The sequence below is a fragment of the Sander lucioperca genome, chromosome 4 (assembly GCF_008315115.2).
Source record: "Sander lucioperca isolate FBNREF2018 chromosome 4, SLUC_FBN_1.2, whole genome shotgun sequence".
NCBI classification, from domain to species: domain Eukaryota; kingdom Metazoa; phylum Chordata; class Actinopteri; order Perciformes; family Percidae; genus Sander; species Sander lucioperca.
In genome coordinates this window covers 6,104,617-6,131,260 of record NC_050176.1, presented here as the reverse complement: position 1 = coordinate 6,131,260, position 26,644 = coordinate 6,104,617, and the positions used below count along the sequence as shown (strand labels likewise).

Here is a 26,644-nt window from a genome sequence, read left to right as displayed (position 1 = left end):
ACTTATCATTTCATTTCCACATCTTATCCCACAATTCAATGCTTTAATTTCCTTTGCCAAATCATTTAAATAAATTGAAAATAATGTGGGAGACAAAGCATCAGCCTGTTTTACCCCTGATGATGTTGGAAACCAGTGTGTATGGAGTTCATTCAATCTTACACATGCTATGGCCTTGTGATAAACAGACTTCAGTGCCATATAAAAATGTCCATTTACCCCATACTCTATAAGCTTATATGCTAACAGATCCCTATTGATCATATCAAAAGCTATGTGAAAATCGATAAAGCACAAATATGTGGACTTATTTTCACTTATTTTTTTAGTTATAATTGTAGACAATACAAAAATGTGATCTAGGCATGATCTTGATTTACAGAACCCATTTTGTTCTTCCACAAGGAGCTCTTCTTTCTCTAAATACAACATGAGCCTCTCATTAAGTATTGTAGAATACAGCTTATGAACTGTGCTCATTAGACTAATCCCTCTATAATTTAAAGGCACCCTTGGATTTTCATTTTGGGATTTTGGTATTGGATTAATAATTGATTTAAGCCAAGGATAAATATATCCTGTAGCTTTAGTTCATAGTCTGGTGTTCTTGTTTTGTCATTTTACTTCTTCCTGCACCATGCAGACCTTTGCCAACAAATGCAGAACATTTTGCTCATATTTTGTGTTTTCTGTGTGTGTTGCTGGCATGTGTATGGTTTGCAGTGCTGGTGAGTGCTTTTGTCATTTCTTTTGTCTCCTGTTCTGTCTGTTTTGTCGTCTCTCTTTTTAAAGCAGCCTCTTCTTCCTCAGGTAAAGACAGAAACAGATGGAGGGACAGGGAAAGAGGAGGAGGAGGTTTCAAAATGTCCAGCAGAAAAACAACTTCCAAGCCCATCCCTCCCTCTCCTTCTCCTCCTCCTCTTCCTCCACCACGGCCTCCTCTTCGCTCGCGTCGCAAATCAAAGTCACCTTCATCCCGCTCTAACCACTCGACCCCAAAACGAGCCTTGGATTTGGACAAAATCGGGACTACTATCGCAGAAGACAGCAGGCAAACCGGCCGAGGGTCCCAAGACCTAAGGGGCTCCCAGGGTTCAGAGCTAGACAGGAAGTGGGAGGGTGTGGCCTTGGAGCTACATTGCCGTGGCAGCAGGATGAGGTCGGCAGTGTACCAGACTTCAGACTTGCCCTCTATGGTCAAAGCCAAGAGACAGTTGGAGCAGAGTGAGGGCAAGGGGCAGATAGACCGGAGTAAATGGAAAGCAACATTTGTTTGAGTAGCCTGATGTTTAGCTGCTTCACAGAGTCCCTGGCCTGCTGACGTCGTCTATGTGACTCTGACCACGCTGATTGTGTCTGCAGCAGCTGGAACATCTGTCTAGCTTTCAAGTTGTGGCAAAGGGCTCAGTGACAACTGAGCAGCTGCTCTCAGACTGTATGCCGAGGGCTGCTATTAGAAGATAACCGGCTGAGATTAATCTAATGCTGTGTCCCAGTTCCATACTACATCATTCTAACTGTACCGTGCAGGGGTGGAAAGTAATGTGTTCACACAAGTTACTGTGCAATTTTGAGGGACTTGTTCTTTACTTTTCATTGAATGCTACTTTGTACTCTTACTCCATTACATTTCAGAGGAAAATATAGTACTTTTTACTCCACTCCACTTAGTTTCACAGCTATTATTACAAACACAACATTTTGCCTTATAAAAGATAATGCATGTTTAGTTGAAAATGCCCATTTCAAGGAACACCTCAGAACCCCAAAAAAAACAAAACAAAAACAAAAACAAAAAACAATGAAATCTTATTTAGCAGTCAAGTCGTGAAGGCATTACAAAGTCACAAGCTGATTGATTTCGGCTCAGATTTTGAATGCTAACTTTATTAATATGTTGTAGCCTATATTAACTGCAAAAACAGCATCTACAGAATTCCTATACACAGAGTGTGTAGCAAAGAATTGGGACACAGCAAAGCACTTCCTGGCCTAGCTGAAGACCGTTGTGCCCATGCAGGAGAATACTTGTAAACACCAGTAGTTTTTTGGTTCTGTATGTTGTAAATCTGTAAATTAAAGTGGCACTTCAAGGATTTAGTATTGCTTTTCCATAAAGTTGGAAGACTTGCTAACTCGAAGCGGCAGAGGCTGAAATATTCTTTCAGTCCTCATGTTGGAACATACGTTTCCCATAATGCAACTTAACAGCGTCTTTCAATAGGCCCTCCCTGCCTTGTGAACACCCACCATGATGACATCGTGGGGGTTATTTTCTCAGATTTGACCAAACTCCTCCAGAGCCACCGAAGACATTATACAGCTTGTTTTCACAAACTCAGTATGTCACACCACCTGCATTACAATTAAATATGGACATTTTGAAAAGGGAACCCTAAGACATTGTCAGCTGTCTGTAATGGCAAGACTCTAAGATAAGTGTTCCTGGCACCAGCTAGCTGATTACATTCTCCTGTTATTTCAGGAATAATTGCCCCTGAATTTACAGAGGCCCTGGAAGTAATACCACCCCGAAAACATCCAGCCCGGAGTCAAGTGCCTGAGAGCATTGCAAGGATTTATATAACAATGGACCTTTGAGACAACAATGAATCAGTAAAACCAGCAGGACTGCTGTATTCCACTTTGCCCTCAGGTTGTGCTCATTCAGTGGACATATGGGCATATCATGTTCACATAATAAAGTATTTTCTTGACAGGTAATCTCATATCATTTATTTATTGTTGCGGATTTGAAGCTAATATACTCGTTTTACATCTCTTAATTGGCATTACTCTCGCGCCACCTTTTCCAGATTAAACTGGCTTTCCACAGACCGAGCGGAGGCTCCACTGACTAGCATTAAGGCAACATGAATCCCTGTCTAACACCCGGCTCAGAGCCAGCTTCATGAGTTAAGTGAAAGGTGCGCGAGTTATGCACTTTTAATCGAATTAGCTACATTGTAAACAATAAGCACTTGACGCCGGATGACAACTGTACTAACTTGGCAGGACCCCGCGGTGGGAGGCTGGTATCTCTCCCCGCCCCGGTGGTCTGATATTCGGGGAGAGTGTGCAGTGTGCCGGCGGGGCTTGGACTGTAAATGCTATTTTGAAAAGTGACCTCCCTCTCTCTCCGTGGACTGGGGGAGAGAAACACACACACACACACACACACACACACACACACACACACACACACACACACACACACACACACACACACACACACACACACACACACACAGCTGCTCGGAACGATGTCAGAAGATGACAGATACAGTTGTCGCGGAGGGACAAGTCAAGTTCAGAGATGGAAAAAAGGTAAATTTCTCCAATATTCCTCTTGTATTTAAACTTTAAAATGTATTTATATACTTCAGTGTCAACTACAGGAATATGCTTTGTCATTTATTGATTATTTACAAACTTCTCCACAGTGGAAGACTCGGTGCGTCGTTCTTCGGAAGCCCTCTCCGGTCGCAGGTATGTGGCAACCGCAACCCTCTTTAATTTTTTTTTTTTACAATCCTTTTACTATTCCCATTGAAAATGTGCACATTTATACAGCGAAAAAAATCAGCTAATACATCCGCATCATTTAGCACTAATATCTGCTTTTCTGCAGTTCTCTGCTTTCCTCGCAACTTGTGAATTGGCCGTGCGCCACAGGAGCTCATAGCGCAACATATCAACGTCAACACGTGTGTATATCACGCAATACAACAGCTGAATTGATCGATTGACTTCATTTAATTGACTAAATTCGGCTTTTAAAGGGTGCAGACAAATGAGTGATGTATGCCCCTACAAATTAGGAGTCAGGATATTAAATGAAATCTTAAGGGTTTTTAGTGTCGGATAACTTTTTTGAAAGCTTTCCAGCTAATACTGTGACATTGCCACAGTGTAACCGAGGTTTCTCTCTTCAAGCTGGGCAGAAAATGAAGGCAGCATGTCTCAAAGCAGAACTGAGTTTCACTTGAAACACAGTTCCCCTCAGCATACATAAACATGTGGCTCAAGCTGTAGCCTACTGCTGTGCCCTTGATGAAAGTGGGTATAATTTAGGTGTGTGTGTGTGTGTGTGTGTGTGTGTGTGAGATCAGCTGTGCCAGTGGATCAGTTCATTGTTTTAGGGTTTGTTATGACAGCTGTGCCATAAACACAGACAAGACACGCAGCGGAGATTACAAAAAAGTGAATCTGTTGTTATTCTGCTATTAAGCACAGAATTGACTTGTAAGCCCGTCTGTCTTTAAAGCTCCCCACTCTGTGTGTCTCTGCGTTAGACTGTCTGTCTCTGCTGGTGTATAAGGAGAAGAAGAAAGGGAAGGAGAAGGGCAGCAACCAGAAGGAGAGCCTCAATGTAACTCTGGAGGTAGGTTCAGCTGCAGCAGCCTCGCTGCTTCTGATCCCAGTGCAGGTGAAACACACCGGCGGCAGCTTTATTACAGCTCTTTGGTGTTGTTGCATCACATAACCTACCTCAGGCTTTCTTCTGCTATCACATGTACAAGGGGATAGACCAAATAATGTGAATGCCACATGAATGGATAAGGACTTGAGGTAAAAACAGGAAAGCAGCATTAAACAAAGAGGACCACTTCCTTAAGCTGACAAATCCACCTGGCCTCAATCAGGAGAGACACAACTCTTTTGACTGAGGCTGATACGACTATTTCCCTTGAGATAATAAAAATAATACAGCATTAAAGAGAATATTAGTAATACAATTAGGGCTGTCAATCGATTAAAAAAATTAATCTAATTAATTACATACTCTGTAATTAATTAATCGAAATGAATCGCATACATAATTAACGGTGCCTGAACCGATACTTTTTAAGAAAGTAAAAAAAGAAAAGAAAAAAAGGGTAGGCCTATTAAACAACAGTTGGTGACATTAAACAGCTTGTTTATGGCTAAGGTCATATGGTCAAAGTTAAATCATTTAATAATAATGTATAACAATAACAATAACTTATTTCACTAGTAATTTGCTGTTGAACGACAAAAACAACCACCAGATGGGAAAAGGACATTTACAATAACTTCAAATGCACCACGAGGCTGTAGTTTACCAGTTTCATTGAACGCACCGTCTCTGTTGTTTTTCCAACGGCAGCTGCAGATAGTTACATACCGGTGTTGAATCCTCTACAGTAAAACACAGTCAAACTTTACACGTTTAGCGTTAGCAGTCAGCATTTTAACCGTTTTTAATCCAGCTACTAGCTAGCGGTAGGCTAATGTTAGTTGCTGCCGAGTATAGTGTTAACTAGCTAGCGGTAGGCTAACGTTAGCTGCTGTCGAGTATAGTGTTAACTAGCTAGCGGTAGGCTAACGTTAGCTGCTGTCGAGTATAGTGTTAACTAGCATCACGTGCAGCGGTGTTTGTGTTAAAGTCTGTTTCAGAGCATCAGAGAGAGAAGCGCAGCCATATCAGTGGCACCAGATTTCGGTTGGCAGGAAGAATATTTTTACAAGTAAATGTTCCAATTAATGATCCAGGCAGCACATTCTCGTCTCCCTCCTTCATTTTACAGTCGAATGGTGGCTGGAATGGATTCATCTGCGTTATATTTTTTTTAACGCATTATTTTTTCTCAGATTAATTAATCGAAATTAACGCGTTATTTTGACAGCCCTAAATACAATCTAAATTATCAGTGTAATTTGTTTTTTTTCTTTCTTTCTTTTCCACCCTAGGGGATCTGTGGTGTGGAGCCAGGGCCCGGATATGACGGGGTATCCTACACCTTCTCCATCCTCTGTCTGGCACACACGCTGGTCCTGGGCTTCAACAGCCGAGACGCCCTGCTGGCCTGGGATGCCCGCGTCCGCTACAGTCTGGGAGAGGGTCAGTGGTTGGACCTTGTGTATATGTCACGGTCTTGAGTGCTTGTTCTGGGATATGTGAATGATTTACGTACTGATGAGGAAAGTTAGTTTACTAAGCTGCAGTTGGATTCCACACATCAAGAAATTCAGCTAGTTTTATATCATGTTAGTTTTTGTTTTAAGTAGCAGAAGAAGCGAGGATCTCAGAGTTTCTTAAACAGCTGAAAAGGCAGTTGTTTTTGTGGATTAGCAGTACTAACTACCCTCTTATAGGGAGTTTTTGTTTCAAGGAGTGACTGATTCAGCATTAGTATCTAAAATATTACTTAAGTGACAGATGCTCCGTGACCCAGTTCTTATTGCCCTGAATGTGTTTTAAAAGAGTAAAGCCTGAATGTGGTTGATGCACAGTAAGAATATCCTAAATCCTTTTGTAATTTGGTTGGCCACAAGGTATTTATATGCAACTGTCAGTATGTTTGGCAAAAAAACTTAACTAGAGGTCACTTGCTCGAGGGGATCAAAGAGATGACAAGTGGAATTACACAGACAGATACAATCTGTCCTCCATCACTGTGGTCATTCTCTATCTGCAAAATCTGCTATCTCAACTTCACAACTTTCTTTTCAGTGAAAAGTGGTTAGCTGAGGATAAAGGAGAATGACAAAAGACACTGAATCCCATTTACGTATATGTGTGTGAACTCTGCTAGATAGAGTTGCAACAACTTTTGAGATTTACGTATTATTCTAAGTTTAATGTGGTCAGAAGCAACGTTTTTTTAAGAAATACTACAACTGAAGGTCCATTTTTTATTGTTGCCCCTCTAGTTAGCCTTTAGAGGCGTCCTCTGCTCTCCAGCCAGTGTTAAATAAGACATTTTTGCAGTACTGTCAGTATTTCTAAACATTTTTCTGAACAGGTAATTATTCTTCCCCCTCTTTCCAAAATATCACCTGCAGGATATTTTTGAGGCTCCATCCAACCCCATAATCATATTATCCACAAGCATTCTGTTCTTCCGTCACTATGTGAATGTCACATTTCGTCTCTGAAACCCACAAACTGCCGTTTTGCTGATGCATGTCAGAGAACATTTTCCAGCTTAATAACAGCCACTCTGTTCTTTCCTGTCTTCTGACTGTTCAAATAAAATCCACGGCACATTAAATATTTTATTTTACAAAACAAAACCCACTGCTAAGAATCACAATTTAACTATTAAAACACAGGATTTGTAGCTGTGCTTTCTGTGGCTGAGAATAGTTCTAAACGTATCAAATTGTGAATACTTTACATTGCTGTTAACTTTTTCCAAAGCATCCTGATTCCCTACCTTCAAGGCAGCCTTTGGTTTAACATAATTTCATTATGCTAGAAAAACACCTGCTTGAGATTAGTAAACCAGCACGATGTGGCCCTCAGCTACATCTTTGCATATTTAGCTCCCTGCAAGCCAGACTGCACCTAAAGGTGCTCAGGCAGAGAGCTCTTCAGCCTGTTCAGCAGCCTGTTGAAGGTGAAGAGAAGTGAACTACATAAAACCGTTTTTCAAATGCTTTCTAAATATTTTTTTAAATTTGTTATTTTGTACTAATTCCCGTTTTTCCTGTAACTATAACTTGTTTAAAACGCCCCACTAATTGTGTCATACTGGATGCGCACATACTGTACATAGATATAGTGTATGTGCATACTATATGTGACACTATACAGTATGTGTTTGGCTGCGAGAGGGAGCGACACACCTTGGCACCTTGGAGAAAGTGCCATCTGTACAAACTGAGCAATGACAAATTGCAGCCAGCAGAGCTTAAAGAACTGCTTAATCATCATTACCACAGCCATTGTTACACTGTACATGAGTGTTCATGTGCTTGTGTGTATGATATGCCCTGTTAGTTTGTTTTTAAGTTCAACCTCGTGTGTGTGTGTGTGTGTGTGTGTGTGTGTGTGTGTGTTTCTCTCTCAACTCTGTCTCTCTTTTTCTCCTTCAGTCCACAGGTTCAGTGTAAATGTCGAGCCAGGTACCAAACTAGAAAGCGGCCCCGCCTCCCTCCACCTGTGCAACAGCCTATTGGTACTTACCAGAGGCGTCCCTCCTGTCATCATTGGCCACTGGAAGTTGTCGGCGTTGCGTCGATATGGTGCGGTGCCAAATGGCTTTGTGTTCGAGGGGGGGACTCGCTGCGGATACTGTGAGTAACTCCTGGAATGAGGAAGGTTTACTGCTGTGTGAATTTAGATGCTGTGGCATGCAGCCAAAAAGGGCAACACTTTAACACTAATGGCTGAATATATGGGCAATGTATAGTACCTCACATCCCTGGCTCTGTTGTCTTATTTGTGGGTACTGATTGAATCTACATGACATAAATCCAGGGTAATTTCTGCCAGAGCTATAGTAGAGCTTAATGAGGGAAAAATCAACAGCAATTTAAGATGTCTGTCCCTCAGAATAAAGAGCTTCTTTCTATGTTCCCATTTTACACCAATATTCAATCCATCATTGGAAGCACCAATGACAAGACATGTTGCAGTTTGCATAAGCAGTGTGACTCAAACCTCCTAAGCCAACACTGTTGCTCTTTTTTACATGTGTATATAGGTTTTGTATTTATCTTGCAAAGCAGACAAATGGAAACGCAACAGCAAGCTGAACTAAATATTTTCTACTTAATGAAGAATGAGATTTAAATTGCTTGTTTCCTGTATGAATTGAAGATTATACCTAAAAGACACCCTCAACCAGTAGGAGATTTAAGGGGGAGATGCCACTCCCCTTGTTAGCAAAATGACCAAAATGCATGCCCTTTGTTAACCCTCCATCCCTCATCTTCATCCCCTAATAACAGAGTGATGGCTGGGGCAGAGGGGTTGTTTAGCTGAATATGTCTAGTCTGCCTGACTCATTGATCCCCAATCTGACTGAAGTTTATGCAAGTTAGAATCTATGGCCCCGACCATGGCTCTGAAATATCAGTAGCCTTACTGTGCTGTGCATTGATAAATCCATGGGGCTGTCTGTGGTGCTGAAATATCAGACGTCCCCGCCCTTCTGATAGTTTCGTCTTGGATTTATAATATACCAAAAGAGTTGTTGATGGGGCGGTACACTGTCACAAAATCCATAAGAATGCATTCAACCATTGGAGACTGATGTTCAGTGTAAGAGTGAGAGTGAGTGAACTTTAAAGTCTAACCAGCCAAGAACTCACTGGACCAGTAACTTTGTCCATGTGATATACAACCACTGCAGCATAGATGTCTAAATTGCACTTTTTAAAGTGCTTCCCTTAAATAAATAAATTCTCCTTTTCATTTCTCTCTAGTGTGTACAGATTGATAGATCTGTCATTTAACACTAACAGATTTGCATAAAAACCTGTGATTTATTCCAGGTTTTTATAGAGTAACTTTATCCACATAAGAAATTACTTTCTATGTATGAACCCACCACTCTGTACGCCTGCCCACCAAATAATGTGGAGTGTGTTTGTGTGGTTGCCAGGGTTTAGGTATCCTGTGAATGTCCCGTTGATGTCGGCATGAATGTGAAGAATGAAAGGCAGTTTTGTGTGTGTGTGCATGTGCGTGTGTCTCATGGACAGCAAGATAAGCGTTAAATGGGACAGTGTTTATTGTAGGGACACTTGGCAACAACTGCTGTGTTCCTGATTTTATTAAGATACCTGAAAATATTTTTTTACTACCTCTCCTGTATAGTGTGAACTATCTCCTTGCTGACATTTTGTTTTAGAGGTGTGCTAGTGTTGAGGGAAAGTTCCTGTATGCACTTATGTGACATCTGTCTTGAGTGAGTGTGTGTGTATGCACGCAAACAGTCTCATGGCTCCTACAGAAATAACCATGAGGGCCCATGCTCTGGTTTCAGTGTTCTGATGGGCAATGTCTATAAATACCAGCCTCCCCTGTAGTGGTCACTCAGCCAATCACATAGCGGCTGCTGGCTGGACAGCTAATCGCAGTTTTCTCCTTCACTTCATCTACATATACCCAGCAGCCACTGGGGAAGTAGAGAGAGGCCCTCTTGGCGTGGGTGCAGAAACAGAAGTGACAGAAAGAGAAAGATATGAGTCAAATCGGCAAGTCACATTCCTTGCATGAGTGCAAGGTAAAGCTGAGTGTTGGTTTACATTTTTACATGTTTATTTGTATTTGGTGAGTACATGTGAGACATACCAGTGCTCAGTGGTGATATTATGTTGTTTTGTCTGGTTTCATCCAAAGCAGACTGTATTTGGGGTAATTACACACCTACTTGTCTGCTTGTTGTCATGTTTTGAGTGTTTATGTGCACTTACATCGAAGCAACCGTAGTGTAACATGGCTAAGATGCTGTATTAGCATTGTAAAGTCTATCCTGGAGTCAGCTGCAAATACCACGATACAATTTGGGTACTTGTAAATCATGCAGAAACACACTAATGTGCTGCAAAGAAAATCTTGGAGCTTGGGAGAGCATAAGAATCTCTTCAGTAACACATAGTGCATTGGTATGCTTGAAAAGTACAAAATACCAGAACATATTTATATCAGGCCATGATCTGTGCAAATGGTGCAGAACAATTACTGGCTAATATTAGGTTGCACTTTTTGAGCACTGTACTTTAATCCAACGTCTTTCAAAATAACTCCTTTACCCTCTCTGCTCCCTAATTTCCCTTGAGGCCTTTTCGCTTGAGCAAATCAGTAAGGGGGGCCCTCGGTCATCTAATGCTGCTGTATATAAAAATATTTCACCCTTGACTGCCACTGGGCTCTTTGCTGCAGCTGCACTTTGAAAGTCAGCTGTGCCTCGGACGATAAGATTTCTGGCTGCAGAGTAGAAGACATACACCGCATTGACAAGACAAGCCTTTCTACTGCTATGGACACACACACATGCACACACACTGCCTGACAGCCAACTAACCACTCCTGTGGCACAGTGGGCAGTTGTGCTGTGCAAAGCCTTTTACTAGACAGTAATCAGTTGAGCTGGGGTCTTCATGGATGTCTGTTGGACGTGTGCCTTTGGTTGCACCATCATATGCACACAATGTAGCACTGTGAATCAGTACATAGTGAGATCAGTACTCCAGATAATGAGGCCATGATGTTCTGTAATTGATGATGTTTGGAGCAGAGCTGTGTCTAGCTAGATGGAAATTTTCTGGCTTATCGGGTCCATAAGCATTCCTGCTGACCTTGTAACACACACACACACACACACACACACACACACACACACACACACACACACACACACACACAAGCCTTGTCTAGATAAAAGCAATTTTAAGCTGACATGCTATGTCAGCAATCTTTCCATATCTCTCAGCGGGCATAAACACACTTACCTCATATTGTAGTGCAGTAGTATGTCGATGCACGTGTGACATTTTCCCCTTAAAAACTAGATGATACATCTTAAGGGGTTTATCCTGAGATAATAAAATGTCTGAGAGTATCCTGCAGCAATTTTGCCTTACAGTGTCATTATAGTGGTTATCCATATTCATCTAGATCAGAAGATTCTTCATTTTATACTCACAATCACGCCCACTAGACTTAAAAGTGGCTAAAATCAATATTCAATAACTTTTTTTTTTCTTCATATCTGGTGCGATATGTCTGGAGTCTGCAGTTCTCCCTGGCTCTACTGAGCTTTTAAGCATCTTCAGATCATTGTTTTGGTATTCCAGCCCACAATTTTGCTTTGTTTTGGTTTACTCTCAAGGCTCACGTAGCATCGTTTTCAAATAAATTGATGGTGGTTCAGGTGTTTAGTAAAGGCCTTAGAATTAAATGCAATCCAAACCACAGTCTAAGGCCGGCTGCACACTGGCTGCATGGCATGAGCGTGTCAGCTGCGTGGCGTGTCTGTTTTTGTTTCAGCTCCCATGTTAACAGGTTAGAGCTTACACACTGTCTACGTGACACGCACGTCTCAGGCACGGCTCGAGCCTCGCCAAAAACGCATGCATGCTAGAAATGGAACCGACACATTTTTCACGCGACACGCAAGCGTGTTGGATGTGTTTCCAGGCAAAATAGAAAAGGTATAAGATGTTTATATGACATTTTGACACTAATACATATTAATACATGACATGTTGATGTTTGAAAGTCTCTAGGTTTTGACATAAATTCAGATATAAATGTAATTTAAAAAAGAAATCTATTTTCAAATATTGCACCTGTCAATACAGAATGAAATATTCTGTAGCCTATTTTGCCGTCAATACTGCCGACGTTGTCTTTGCTGTAATCAAATCAGTATATATTTATGTTTAACATGAAGTATACTACTGCTTGCGTGCAGTAAATCAATGGGAAACATACATGTGTACAGACAAGGCTAGCAGCAGCAGCACAGCATCAGACACATTTCTGGTGTGTTAAGACATAGAAAACGCCGCACAGCCGCCACGCAACTGACAGGCAACAGAAACGCCACGCTCACGCGACGCAGCCAGTGTGTAGCCGGCCTTAGAAATGTCAATATTCAATATTTTTTAACCATGATCCATTAAGTGTTCACTTCCAAGGCCGGAGTTTGTTTTCTTTTTGTCTGAATGGATGAAGGGCTACATTAGGGCTTCCACATGGTTTGGAACCTTGTAGCTTACCTAAGTTGAACACCTTTCTGACTTACTTGACAAAACTGTGGATTCATAAAGGTGGTATTTATTGTTTGATTAATGTCAAGGATTGCAGGATTGTGTTTATGGTTTGGGCTACGTCAACTTCTAAAACATCCCTTAATCAGTTCAGATGGATTTGGAGTTAAAATTAGAATATCTTTTGCTTTTGTTGTTTTTTCTTTTTAGTGTTTTGTAGAGTTAGAGTAAAATAATGTCTATGTAAAATCCTGGCTTTCAATAAAGCATAATCTCAGCCGAAAAGCTTTACACTGATATTATCCGTGATGGTATTTTCATAGTGCATCTTCTCCTGTTGTGAAAGTGTGACTGATCTGGTGAGTTAATTAGCAGCTCCAGCATTTCCACTGACTCAGAAACTACTATAAAATACATACCAGGTTTCCATTACATTTCATTTCCAGTGATGATTCAGCTTTAGGAACTAAATGGTGCTCTGAAAGCACATTTTAATAGCATTGAACACATACCAAATAGGAGTAAGTAAATATAACCTTCTAGTTTGATAGATATATACTTTACCTTCACCCAAGTATTACATTTTGTTTTGTCACCTTTGGGTTTTAAAATAAAAAAATACTAGTACTAGTAGTAATATTGTTTTCATATTATTATATATTATTTTCAGCAGTTTTTAAAAATCTTTTGTTTGAAATTATATTCAAAGCAAAGAAACTCAATTTTCTGCTCTACTTTCTCAGCTGTTTTTTTCTATTATAGTATCCGCAAACTCGGTTCCATAAGAACAAATATGATTTGTTTACCCAATCCCTGAGTAAGGGCTTACTTTGTCTGTTTTTTCAGTATCTCAGCAATGTAACATTTTGATGTTTCATGATTTTTTGTTGTTGTTGCTTGCCTTGTGTTTTCACAGACTCCTACCTGTGTGTGTGTGTGTGTGTGTGTGTGTGTGTGTGGGCTTGACAGGACCGTGAGGAATGAATTGAGAAACGTTTTATGTAATCTTTAGAAGATAGGGTGGTTGCTGCTGCAAAGAACAGCCTTGCCTTCTGAACTTCACTGAATATTGTTTGACCTTGCTCAAAAATGTGATTTTTCTCTACATTTCACAATTTACTACGTTTTTTTTTTTCTTAACCCATTTGCCATACCTATTACTACTGCTTCATGCTGTTTAATTTTTCTTTTTCTCAACTCCATCATTTTCTGAGTCATCCATTATATACGCATGTCTCTCATTGTTGGTGCTGTCCGTCTTCTCCCTTTCCCACTTCCAGGGGCTGGTGTTTTCTTCTTGTCCTGTTCAGAAGGAGAGCGGATCAGTTTGCTGTTTGACTGCATCGTCAGGGGCATCACCCCCAGCAGGACCCCTCATGGACTGCGCCCTGTCCTGCCAGGTCAACAAAACACACACACACACACACACACACACACACACACACATGCATATGCATATACGCTTTTTCAAAACAATACTTACACAATATGGCTGCAAACACTGGTCCCACTGTTCTGAGCTAAAACAATCAATCACAGTGGTATGTAACTCTGTGACTTCCCTTACAAAGGTTTACAGCCTCGTTTAGTGTTCATGTTTAGCATTTGTCAGGCGCCATGCAACCGGAAACACCACATGCTTAAAGCCCCAAGGGTCACCGCATGGATTAAGGGGTCATGCCTCGTGTGTGACTTGTGTGCTATTGTAACGTACTGCTAACTTCACAGGAATTGCTGAGACCACAAATATGTCGACAGAGTTTAGTGACAGTTGGAAAGAGAAAAGTTATACAGGGCACATACCAAGGATCTGACAAATCTGCAATACCTCTGAGTAGACACGGAGACAAGCCCACCTCCCACAGGGCTTGGACATATGCATTTTTTAATTTAACTTTGTTAATGTTTTAGGTGAAATAGATGGAGATGATTGATGCCAACATGGAGAGAAGTCTAAAGTAACTCCTTTTGACCTTCAATTCTCCATTTTCAGACATTAGCTACTGCCAATATCAAACTGCGCTTAACACATTTTGCAGAGTCAGTTATCATTTAAAAGTATAATACTGACCTGGACCCAGTTTTCCAATCTATTTCCTTAATACTGATATATTTTAACTTTCCTGTCTGTAGGTCTCAGTAGAATAATCTATCAGGGAGTTCTCTACTTGCAGTCTTGTTCTGCAGAAGGACTCAACCCTAAAGCTTGTTTTATTCATCACATCGATGGCTCACTGTAAAACCAAACCTTCTTATCAGTACGATCAAGGCTTTAGGAGGCATGTTGGTACCTCTAAACTCTGTTTTTTTGTTTAGCTGAAGTTCTAGAACATAACACAACAACAACATTATCACATGACATGATAATGTTACACTGACGGGGGCTTCTGTTGCCTCATGAGCATGTTCACTTTTAATACTTTGGTTACTAACACATCTGTACTTAAGTAGATTTTAAATGTATAACTTACTTATAATGGAGTATTTTCGCATTGTGATATTGCTACTTTAGCTTAAACATACAATATTTGCTGCTAGGGGTCTCTTAATCTAAACCATGGATGTAAACATGGACTTTTGATGACGTGAAATTGCATGGGATCATGGGAGTTATCTTCATTGTTAACCACCATTGCCGATTAAAATGTGTCAGACACATTTTAATTAGTTAATCTATTAAAGTTGTGTAATGTTTAGTAACGCTTATTCATGTTGTGTCATACTATATAGCCACAGTGTTTCCCACATAATTACTTAGCCTAGATCCTATTTGTGGTGTTAGCTGACTGGTTAGCGAGCAAGCAAGCTAACATTAGCCAGCAGCCAAAACCACAATTTTCACAATATATTTTACATGTCAGTGTTCCCTCTCGGTTGTCTTCAGCACTGAGGGGAAAGGAGTTTGTTGTACTCCGTGCTGCTAGAAGACTTATTCGCCCAGTGGGGTGGCGGGCGGCATGGTTGGGGCGGACCAGAGACGTCTGGATAGCCTATTGCGGCTCAATTTCTGCCACATCATTAAACTATTAGTATTCTAAAATTGTAGAGTGGCAATGATTTAACCGGTCAGAGGACAGTGAATGTGCTTCACAGGCCAAATGAATAAATACATTAAAACAAATCGATAATAAAAAAGCACAATAAATCCCAGTAAATCATAGTAAAACACAAAAGCATAAAATAAATAGGAATACAGTCAACAATGTGGTTAAACGAACGCCTGACTATAGAGGCCAGGATAGGGGTAATATGACATGACCTCCCTGATCTTGTCAACAACCTAGCAGCAGCATTCTGGACCACTTGTAAATGATCTACAGATGACTTACTGAGGCAAGTAAAAAGAGAATTACAGTAATCCAATCGTGTAGATCATAGATGTATAATTAAACCGTGTAGATTCAAACCACTTCCCAAACCGTTCACGTGGTATGGACTGGCAGCGAGGCTTTCGGATGTCATCAATGATGTCATTTGTCTAAAGCCTCGAAACGTGCTTCACGGAAAACCTCCGGGATATCTCCACAAACACTTCAAAGCCCCTCTGCACAGAACATAAGTAACGTAACTAGTTGTCTGCTCTCATCCCGACTGAAGTCTCTCAGCGCCGGGAGTCAGGCAGACGGACTGTGGTGCTCTAGCTGGCTAACTTGGCATTAGATTAATCGACTACACTTACAGCCGACAATAGGTGGCAAATTTTAAGGTTAGCCCAGCGCTGTCAACAGTGTTTAATGTTGCTGTAACTTACCCTTATATCATTAACTACGATTGGGCCACCAAGCATTAGCATTAGCCACTTGTCAACTAGCACATTGTAGTAAGCTCGATCGATAATGAAATATGATGTCAATAAAATTAGGTCTCTACTTAATTACTGTGTTGCAAAGTGGCATGTAATCAATGAATAAATTGTTATGTTACTGTGTTATATTATTCTGTGACTTATGATTTGCAATTACTCTCGAAGGTATCATCTGCTGTTTCCCATGTTTTGACCATTGACTGTAAAATTAATAATTAATATTAACAGTATGGTTTTGAACATTTAATATTAACAGTCTATGGTTTTGACAGAAGTTAGAGCAACTAGAGGGGTCAAAGGGGACATTTTTTGACTCATTGACATGCAAGAAAACGACACACTCTGTGTCACTGATTACAATTAGAGATTTCTCTAATGTAAGTACACAACTAAAAATCTATAACTTAAGTAGCCTATAGTCGTTTTTGTCTCTTGCACATTTTGCAAAGTCAGGATTATTATGCAAACAATTACTGCAACATTTATTCTAGTGTGAGGCAACCTGTTTCAGTCTGCTCTGAGGCCCACTGTAACCCTAACACATCCAGTGCTGTTAAGCAGCTATAATTAGCGTAGACCAGCTACGTTAGCAAATGTTAGCTGACACCTCACATAGCATAGTGAAGAAACTTGGCATCGCACGTTAGCATTAGCTACTGCGGTCCAGAGGCAGAGATCCAGGGGTTAGGTTGTTGACACCTATACACACAAACACCCTGACCCACTGCAACGGTTACACACACACACACACACACACACACACACACACACACACACACACACACACACACACACACACACACACACACACAATGTATATATAGCAGGCATTAATTGGCAGGGTTTTACACTAAATTGGTGTTCCAACAGATAGTTGAGGCGCCTATAACCTTGTAGGAGATGTTAAATTTACAAGCGGGTATAACAGTTGGAGACACACTCGCACACACGGCAGACATCTTAAAGAGGAGGCTGATGCATACAGTAGCACTCTAACGACTTCTCTCTTAATTTCTCCCATTTGTTTTAAGATACAAAGGAGTTCTCTGGCCTAGTTGTGTGAGCTCTGTATTTCTAAAAATACATTCTAGCACACTGTTTTCACACCTTAGCCTTAAAAAAGGTGAATGTGAATTTTGAATTTTATATTTCTATAGAGGTTTTTATTTACATACACCATTTAAATTGCAGTGGATTCATTCCCTCCAAAGACTATTTGCACTACAGTCAAAGTAACATTTTTATTTAGAGTATGACGAAGACTATTGATCCTCAAACTGCAGATAGTTCAGCTCTGAGCTTTACTGTTAAACTTTTACTTTACAATGTGACGAGGTAAACATTTTGGACAGGAGTTGGTTTGTGTTAGAAAAGAGGACAGCAGATAAAAAATATTTTCATTGTTAATGTCAGCTGTGTGCATGAATGAAGACGGTCTTCATTCTCTTTGCTTACATGCTCTGAAGATCTTGTGTGTTGGTGCTCATTTTGTGTCTTGTATTTTGTGCATGTCTGTACTGTACAAACAGCAGATCCCAATGCTGACCCAGTGTCAGCAGAGAAACGAATCAGCCAGGAGGCATCAGAGCTGGAGAAAAGACTCAGTATGTTATCTCATTGCAGCCTTGCAAGCAGCACAGGTACGTTATACTGGTAACTTCATCTTCGGCTATATAACCAATGTGTGACTCATGAGCACTCTGTGATGCATCATTTTAGGACCTTTAGATGCTGTTTGTCATGACGTACCTCTGACTCATCATTGCATGCTTCTGTCCAAACAAAGGCTTAATCACTGGTCTATATTAATATTGATGAAGCCATTCAGGGAAAGTTTTTGTCATAATTACGTGTTTGTGTGTATGAGCCAGAAATGTGAAGTTCACAAGATCAGAGGTCCCATGATTCATTTTTGCTGACTATCTCTAAAGTTTAGAGAGTTTAGAGAAAAACAACTTCACTGAATAGAAAGGCCTGCAAAATACTTGAACTGTAGCTAATGAGAAAAGTTAATTGAAAACTGATTTCACAGGGTCATAATATTTACCATCCAGAGCCAAATTAATGATTTATAAATTAATTTAACTTCTGTGTGTTTAGCAGTTTAACTTTGGGGTTGGTGTGTAGGGATGAATGCATTTATATGTGTGTTTGTGTGCAGGTTAATAAATTACTTCATCGGGATCTGATAACTTTCTCCCCCTCTTAGCTTCAACTTACAGCTGCAGCACATCTGTTGCGGGGGACGACCAAAGCAGCATCTCCAGCTCCTCCTCCAGCCAATCTGATGCGAGCTATGGAAGCAGACTTCCATTTTGGGCAGAGCTGTTATCTAGATCGCACCTCTCCAATGAGACGCCGTCAAGCTCCTCCACGCTAAATGCTTTGACCAGTTCAGATGACCGGCTTTATGCTGCTGTGATGGGAAGCTCTGGGACGCGTCCATCCTCCGCCCAGCTCCATCCTCGATGTCTCCATGACAGCGGGCGGCAGAGCTCATTAGACAGTGGGATCGGGATAGCGACAGGCAGTCAGTCATCATACTCAGGAAGTGTCTCCTCATATACAGGAAGTCTGGACATGGCCAGCCAGGGAGGGGAGGGAGAGTTTGCCTCCGTGGCCAGCCTCCCTGCTCCACCTCATCCTCCTCCTACACCTCCTGCCGTTCATCCCCCCACTCCTCCTCTTCCTCTCCCTCCTTTTCAGTCCACACTTAGCCTAGAGCACAGTTCTGCTACCTCTCCCTGCTCTTGTGCCTCCAGATCTAGCTCTCGTGCGTCCCTGGTGCACAGTGAGGAGTATCAAATGCCCAGCCTGCTCAGACTGCGGTACGACACCCCCAGGAGTCTGCTCCAGACCCTGTCCCTGAGGGAACCCTCTGTCCAAGAAAGCCCACCTGAGCTGCCCAGGGACAGCAGGAGCAGTAGGGATGGAGTGGGTAGTCAAGGACAAAGGTTGAGCAACAGCCCCAAAGGACTCAGTGCTCAGCGTCAGGTCATGATGCAGCGCTCCCACTCCTGGGGCAGTGAGAGGGCGCCCTCTGTGGACAGTGAGGGGAGGTCCACACCTAGACCCCTGCTGGTGCCTGGAGGCTCGGTTTGTGGAGAAGCACAGGTACTGTTACTCTCACACTCTGTCAATACACCAATAAACCAGTCAATCAATCAACCAACCAACTAAGCAGATTATAGCATATCAGAGGGAGTTTTCTTTTATAATGTATGATGAAATGAAAACCTCTCTTCATAAATTGGATCACATCAGTAATAGATATTTTACACAGGCTCTATCCCGGGGATCAGAGAGACCATTAAGAGTTGAGGCACCTCAGTGAGACACTGCTGTAAAATTCTAGTACCTAAAATTACGACAAAGTATCTTTTTTTTTTTTTGCTCTCACCAAGCAACAAAGTTCAAGACCTGGCCAACATATTTCTGTTGTATGTGGAAGGTACTCTAACTTCTGGGGACCTGTTTGATCCTGGGAAAAGCTGTACTTTCAACATTGAAATAAAGAATTATCTTCCTGGATATTTGTAGCACATATTATGGCAAGCCATCCAATAGCTGTTGAGATAATTTCAGTCTGGACCCAAGTGGTGGACAGACCAACCAGCCAACCTAAATTGCCACCCATAGAGCCAAATATTTATTACTTTTTCAAACAAATGTAACTGTTGAATGGATCCCAGTATATTGTACATCTTTTGGTTATATCTTGTATACTATGTGACCCAGATAATGTAATAACACAGCCTATGACGTAAACCACGCCTCTTTGTAATCATATAACGTAGAACATTTATCCTCATTAATAAAATACAATAATCACTTATATAATTACAATTTGGGATATCTAAACAAATGTAACAATTACCATTAACAGTCATACCCTTTAGGACTTTAGCTAATGGTAGCAATTAATTGCGGTTGAACTAATAAACGGCAATTACATTAAAAAAATTGCGATTAGACAATTATTTTAATTGTTACAGGCCTAATTTCGACTCAACCTGACAATGCCTAATGTGTGTTCAGTGGCATATACAGTGGTAAGAAAAAGTATGTGAACCTTTTGGAATTTCATGGTTTTCTGAATAAATTTGTCATAAAATGTGATCTGATCTTCATCTATGTCAAGGGTATTGACAAACATAATGTGTCTAAAATAATAACAGAAACAAATTCTGACCTTTCATGTCTTTATTGAACACACTCATTCAACATTCAAAATGGCAGTGGAAAAAGCAAGTGAACCCTTAGAATTAATAACTGGTTGCCCCCCCCCCCCCCCGGCAGCAATAAGCTCAACCAGGTGCTTCCTGTAGCTGTGGCTCAGACCTGCACATCGTTGAGGAGGAATCTTAGCCCATTCTTCCTGGCAGACCTGCTTTAGCTCTGTCATAGTCTTTGGACGTCTCATGTGTATGGCCCTCTTCAAGTCACTCCATAGCGTCTCTATTGGGTTGAGGTCTGGGCTCTGACTTGGTCACTCCAAAAGGTGGATTTTATTTTTCTGAAGCCATTCTGTTGTGGACTTGCTCTGGTGTTTTGGGTCGTTGTCCTGTTGCATCACCCACCTTCTACACAGTTTCAGCTGACCTATAGACATTCTCACATTATCCTGAAGAATTGTCTGATATACTTGGGAATTCATCTTCCCCTCAATGATTCCAAGCTGGTCCAGGCCCTGATGCAGCAAAGCAGGCCCAAATCACCTCCACCATACTTTACTGTTGGGATGATGTTTTCATGATGATATGCCGTGCCGTTTCCACGCCAGATGTAGTGCTGTGTGGTCTTTCCAAATAGTTCAATCTTAGTTTCATCAGTCCAAAAACATTTTACCAATACCGCTGTGGAGTATCAGTGTGCTCCTTTGCACTTTAGTCGTGCAGCAATGTTCTTTTAAGTAAGCAGTGGTTTCCTTCGTGGTGTCCTGCCGTAGATGCCCTGCTTGTTCATCGTTTTATGTATTGTAGACTCATGATTAGATGTTAGCCAGTTCCAATGATGCCCTCAAATCTTTGGCTGTCAATCGGGATTGTTTCTTGACCTCATTGATGAGTCTTCATTGTGCTCTTGGTGTCATTTTGACTGGGCGCCCACTTCTTGGTAGAGTAGCAACAGTCCCAAAGTGTCTCCATTTGTAGATTGTTTGCCTAACTGTAGACTGGTGAATTTCTAAAGTATTTGAAATAACTTTGTAACCCTTGCCAGCTTTATGTAAATCAACAATTCTTGATCGTAGATCCTCTGAAAACTCTTTTGTGCATTGGCCCTACATACAGTGGATGGACAACACCTTACTATACAATAGCACTGCAAATGGCAATTTGTTAAAGTTTGCAATGCTATTGTTTGGGTGTATAGTGAATGAGCTGTTGATTCAACTGTATGGTAATTGTTGAAGCCTTAGAGTGTTGTTCAGCAAGTTTCCCATTAAGTATCTTTTAGTCAATTTTGTTGAGGGTCTACTTTTCTAATAGAGTTTTCCCTCTGTTTGGCCTTTTGTAAATGTACCTTTTCCCTTGCTGTTACTACAGAAATTGCAGTGTTTGTGAGTGATGCATCAGCAGTTAAAGCAGCACACTGTTACTTGCAATTGTTACTTGTCAATGACTTTAAGGCTCATGGGGAAGTTCAAAACAATGCAGCAATATCTTTGCTTTTTAAGATTCACAGGCCCATTCTGTACTACAGTGTACTGTGAAGGCTGCAATCACAGCATGCCTCCTCAGTTTCCTCCATACGAGCAGTTTAGGACTTTGCATATTTTTGGTCTAATCATCGCAGCATGTGGAAACATGGTGAGAAGAGTCAAACACCAGACAGAAGAGACTGAACCAAAGCCAGGTCCACCCGCTGAGCCACTGAACCGCCAACAGAGAAAAACGATAACTGTAAAAGAGTTAGGCCAGTGTTGTTTTCCCTTTAATACTATTTGTCTGAAACATCAAACCCTCAGAAGAGACTTCTCCTCATTATGTCTAATTGTGTGAACGCTGATTCCGCAGCATTCACAGTATTGTTATCCGATTTTTCCGTACCATCTTTGGTCGCCTACTACATCTGCATACTATCAGCTACAAAAACCATTCAAATATCAAAATGTTAAATCCTCTTCAGGCTTCTTCCACTTCTAAATGTTACTTCTCCCACATACTTTCACCTACAGACTTAATTCAAACTTGAAACTATTCACAAAACCTTCAGCTATTAGAAAATCAAAATGCTATACTATGACATTTTTTCGACATACTATACTACGAATTTTGTATCACTTTTTCCGACATGCTATACTATGACTTTTTCGTCATACTATACTATGACATTTTTTGACCTGCTATGACTTTTTCAACAAACTATACTATGACTTATCACTTTTTTCGACATACTATACTATGCTTTTTTTATCATTTAATTTGACATACGACTTTTATGACTTTTCCGAACTGCTATACCATTGTTTTTTTTCCGTCATACTATATTTTGACTTTTTTAATCACTTTTGACATACTATACCATGACTTTTTTATCACTTTTTTGAAATACTATACTATGACTTTTTTTTTTAATAAACTATGCTATGACTTTTTTATATATTTTTTCGACATACTATACTATGACTTTTTTATCACTTTTTTTGATATGCCATACTATGACCTTTTTCGACATACTATACTATGACTTTTTTATAATTGTTTTTGACATACTATACTATGAATTTTGTATCACTTTTTTCCACATACTATACTATGACTATTTTCGACATACTATACTATGACTTTTTTTAATCACTTTTTTCAACTTGCTATACCATTGTTTTTTTTTCCGTCATACTATACTTTGACTATTTTTTATATACTATACTATGACTTCTCATATCACTTTTTTGACATACTATGACTTTTTTATAATTTTTTTTTGACATACTATACTGACTTTTTTATAATCTTTTTCGAGATACCATACTATGACTTTTTTCGACATACTATACTATGAATTTTTTATGACCTTTTTTTCCGGCATGCTATACAATGACTTTATCACTTTTTTCAGACATTTTATACTCTGACTTTTTAATCTTTTTTTTTTTTACATACTATATGACTTTTTGTCACTTTTTTCGACATGCTATGACTTTTTTCGACATGCTATACTGTGACGTTTATTTATTTTTATTTTTTTTGGGGGGCTTTTTCTGCCTTTTATTTGATGGGACAGCTAGGTGAGAAAGGAGAGAGAGAGAGGGGGAAGACACGCAGGAAATTGTCACAGGTCGGATTCGAACCCTGGACCTCTGCGTCAAGGCATAAACCTTGTGATTAAAAGTGATTTAAAAAAGTCATAGTATAGTATGTCAAAAATAGTGAAAATAGTAAATAGTAACACTTTTTTCGACATACTATACTATGACCATTTTTGACATGCTATACTATGACTTTTTCATGACTTTTGACAAACTATGCCATTACTTTTTTCCGACATACTATATCATGACTATTTTTTTTAAATCATTTTATTCATCATACTATTTCGAGTTTTTACGACATACTTTTCATGACTTTTTTTTCCGGCATGCTATACCATTACTTTATCACTTTTTTTCGACATACTAAACTATGACTTTTTAATCACTTTTTTCAACATGCAATACTATGACCATTTTCGACATGCTCTACTGTGACTTTTTCATGACTTTTTTTTCCGGCATGCTATACCATTACTTTATCACTTTTTTTCTACATACTATGATGTTTTCGAAAATACTTTAGTCAGTTGGTACAGTGGCTCAGTTGTTTGCACTGCTGTAATTAACACCAGCAAATAGGCACTGAACACTCTGACCCTTGGATTAATACTATACTATGACTTTTCTATGACTTTTCGATATACTATACTATGACTTTTTTATTACTTTTTTCTGACATGCTATACCATGACTATTTTTGACATACTATACTATGACTTATTCATCACTTTTTTGACATACTATACTGTGACTTTTTTATCACTTTATTCAACATGCTATACTATAAATTTTGTATCTTTTTTTCGACATACCATACTATGACTTTTTTATCACTATATTCAACATACTATACTATGACTTTTTATGATTTTTTTCCCGACATGTAACATGACTATTTTTGACATACTATGCTATCCTTTTTTTTTTTTTTACTTTTTTCGACATTATCACTTTATGCAACATACTATTCTATGACTTGTTACAACATACTATACTATGACTTTCTTATCACTTTTTTTTCGACATACTATAATAGGACTTTTAAACCTTTCCAACTATTCTCACTACTTCACCTTCTTCTTACACAATTATGCCAGGAATCCAGTTTAGCTTTAGCAATTTAGCTTTTAAGCATTCACAAGCATTTTCTGCAGGAAATGCATTTTCTAGTCAATATTCTGATTGGTTGCGAAAAGCGCTTCCCACTTATAGCAACTAGCAAGTAAATTCACATCAGAGCAGGAGAGGAAGCAGCATGCCTTGTGATTTCTGACAGCTTGTGTAGGAGTGTGTGTGTTCATTATACATCATGTTTATACTGGAGAGAGAAGGCAAAAGGGGACTGAGAAAGTTAATTAGTGATGAAACCGACAGAAACCCTTGGAGAGGAGAATCCTGTTGTATGAAACAGAAATTAGTTTTCTATATTCATCATTCCTCGACTCTGAAGTATCAGCAGTTCAATGTGGCAAACACTACACATCCTTCCTGTCAGGTAATGAGACAACGCACAAGTTGTATTATGTGTGTTGAAACAAACCGTATAACGGTTAATATTCCTGAAGCTCGAGCGTGCTGCATTATTAGCTGTTGTGGGCAGGAGGAAAATGGTAAATTTTCACCAGTCTGGACAGTTGCTGTTTTCCCCCTGTTTAGCCAGTAACAATGTTGAATGTTGCAGTGAAAAACAATTAACCCTGCCTCGACAATAACATCTCTTGTCTCTCCAGTGCAGTCATGGTTTAGACAATTACATTACACCAGAGCAGTGGCGGTCAGCGAGGAACAGAAGCTTGACTCAGGTAAGATTTTATCTGCCCATTAGTTCCAGGTATTCTGGAGCCATACAAAAGAGCTTTTGTATGCTTAAAGCAAGACTATGTAACATTTGAAAGAAGAAACACACTCTTTTCCTCTTACACATTAAAAGTTGAATTCATAAGCAATAAAACAATCTTGCTCATTTCAATACACTCAGAGGTTTTTGCTTTTATAGCTTTAATTGGTCTGGTATGATCAGTCATTAATGGTGGATAATGTTAAACTTTAGCTAGATGCTGTGTTAATGTCATAAATACACGTGGTGACTTTAACACTCCTCTCTACTTGTTACTGTTACACTACTTTCTAACATCACAGATGACCATGGTGATGTCTTTAAAGCAACTGACACAAGGGGATCTTGGGAATTGAAGGCACATTCAATGTGCCATTATTGCCACTTGTGGCTGCAGTTCAGCAGAAGATACAGTGTTGCTTTAAATTTAACATGACAGAAGCATCAAACAAGCTTAATTCCTAGAAGGTATAACTGTAAATAAGCTGTATAACTGCTTTAAGATCAAATCTGTTTTTAATAGGGTGTTTGTCATTTATTTTTTAGGTTGCCAACTCACCATCAGGCCTGTCACCGTCTGCAGATACACAAGGTGGGTTTGTGAATGCAATGAGTGTGCTTGGGTCTTACTCAGAGGTGAAAAGTAACTAAGTACATTTACATTAAATTTTAAAAACATGATGCATTGCATAGATTAAACTACCCAACAGCATAAAAGGTTGTTAAAATTAATATAATAAATGTACTGCTTACATGTTAATGCATCAGTAATGCAATCAAATAAGATCATATATAGCACTGACAGGGCTGACATTTTTGACACTGAGTACATTTTGCTGAAACTAAATATACCAATACATAATTTTAGCTAAGTAAGATTTTAAATGAACTTTCCTGTAATGGAGTGTTTTCACATTGTTGTATTGTTAATTTGTACGCAAGTGAATGATGTGAATCCTTTGTTCACAGATCCTCCCCTCCGTGTAAGAGAGGAGCAGTATGATAATGTTGGTGATAAGTTGGCAGGACTGAAGAGGATGGTGCCCTTACTGCCACCCTCTGCCCCTCCACCTCTGCCTGTTGCACTGAGCATGCATAGGCCAACATCAGCCTGTGGTAAGGCATTTGGGAATTTCTGAATTGTGGATTTTTTTAATTGTGAAATATAATTTGTCATGGTGTTTTTCTATCAAGAGTAGCTCACTGGTGTTGATATACTGACAACTAATCCTGCTGGTCCGGGACCAGTTTAACAGCAATATTTTGGGATTTT

General features: G+C 39.8%; 2 protein-coding genes and 1 long non-coding RNA gene across 5 annotated transcripts in view; 2 read left to right on the top strand and 1 right to left on the bottom strand.

The window, feature by feature from the left end:
- Positions 1-602: 602 nt before the first annotated feature.
- LOC118494943 (potassium/sodium hyperpolarization-activated cyclic nucleotide-gated channel 2-like) lies at positions 603-1,761 on the top strand. The gene is made up of 2 exons (XM_036000746.1): positions 603-728; positions 811-1,761. The coding sequence occupies exons 1-2, from the start codon at positions 638-640 to the stop codon at positions 1,275-1,277; spliced, it is 558 nt and encodes a 185-aa protein (XP_035856639.1). The 5' UTR covers positions 603-637; the 3' UTR covers positions 1,278-1,761.
- LOC116039670 lies at positions 1,661-1,890 on the bottom strand. The gene is made up of 2 exons (XR_004102482.2): positions 1,794-1,890; positions 1,661-1,756 (listed from the first exon to the last, which is right to left on the bottom strand). It is a non-coding gene; the product is annotated as an uncharacterized LOC116039670 (long non-coding RNA).
- dok7 (docking protein 7) overlaps positions 1,795-26,644 on the top strand; it is a 27,240-nt gene continuing 2,390 nt past the window's right edge. The window contains exons 1-11 of one of the 3 annotated variants that reach the window (XM_036000744.1): positions 1,795-3,327; positions 3,444-3,489; positions 4,296-4,384; positions 5,716-5,866; positions 7,846-8,046; positions 13,755-13,874; positions 17,812-17,919; positions 18,489-19,393; positions 25,265-25,336; positions 25,918-25,963; positions 26,341-26,487. In XM_036000744.1, the coding sequence (XP_035856637.1) occupies positions 3,274-3,327; positions 3,444-3,489; positions 4,296-4,384; positions 5,716-5,866; positions 7,846-8,046; positions 13,755-13,874; positions 17,812-17,919; positions 18,489-19,393; positions 25,265-25,336; positions 25,918-25,963; positions 26,341-26,487 (1,939 nt within the window). In that variant the 5' untranslated portion in view covers positions 1,795-3,273. Of the gene's footprint in view, positions 3,328-3,443; positions 3,490-3,686; positions 3,708-4,295; positions 4,385-5,715; positions 5,867-7,845; positions 8,047-13,754; positions 13,875-17,808; positions 17,920-18,488; positions 19,394-25,264; positions 25,337-25,917; positions 25,964-26,340; positions 26,488-26,644 lie in introns of those variants that run through there. The other 2 variants (XM_036000743.1, XM_036000745.1) reach the window with 2 other exon arrangements.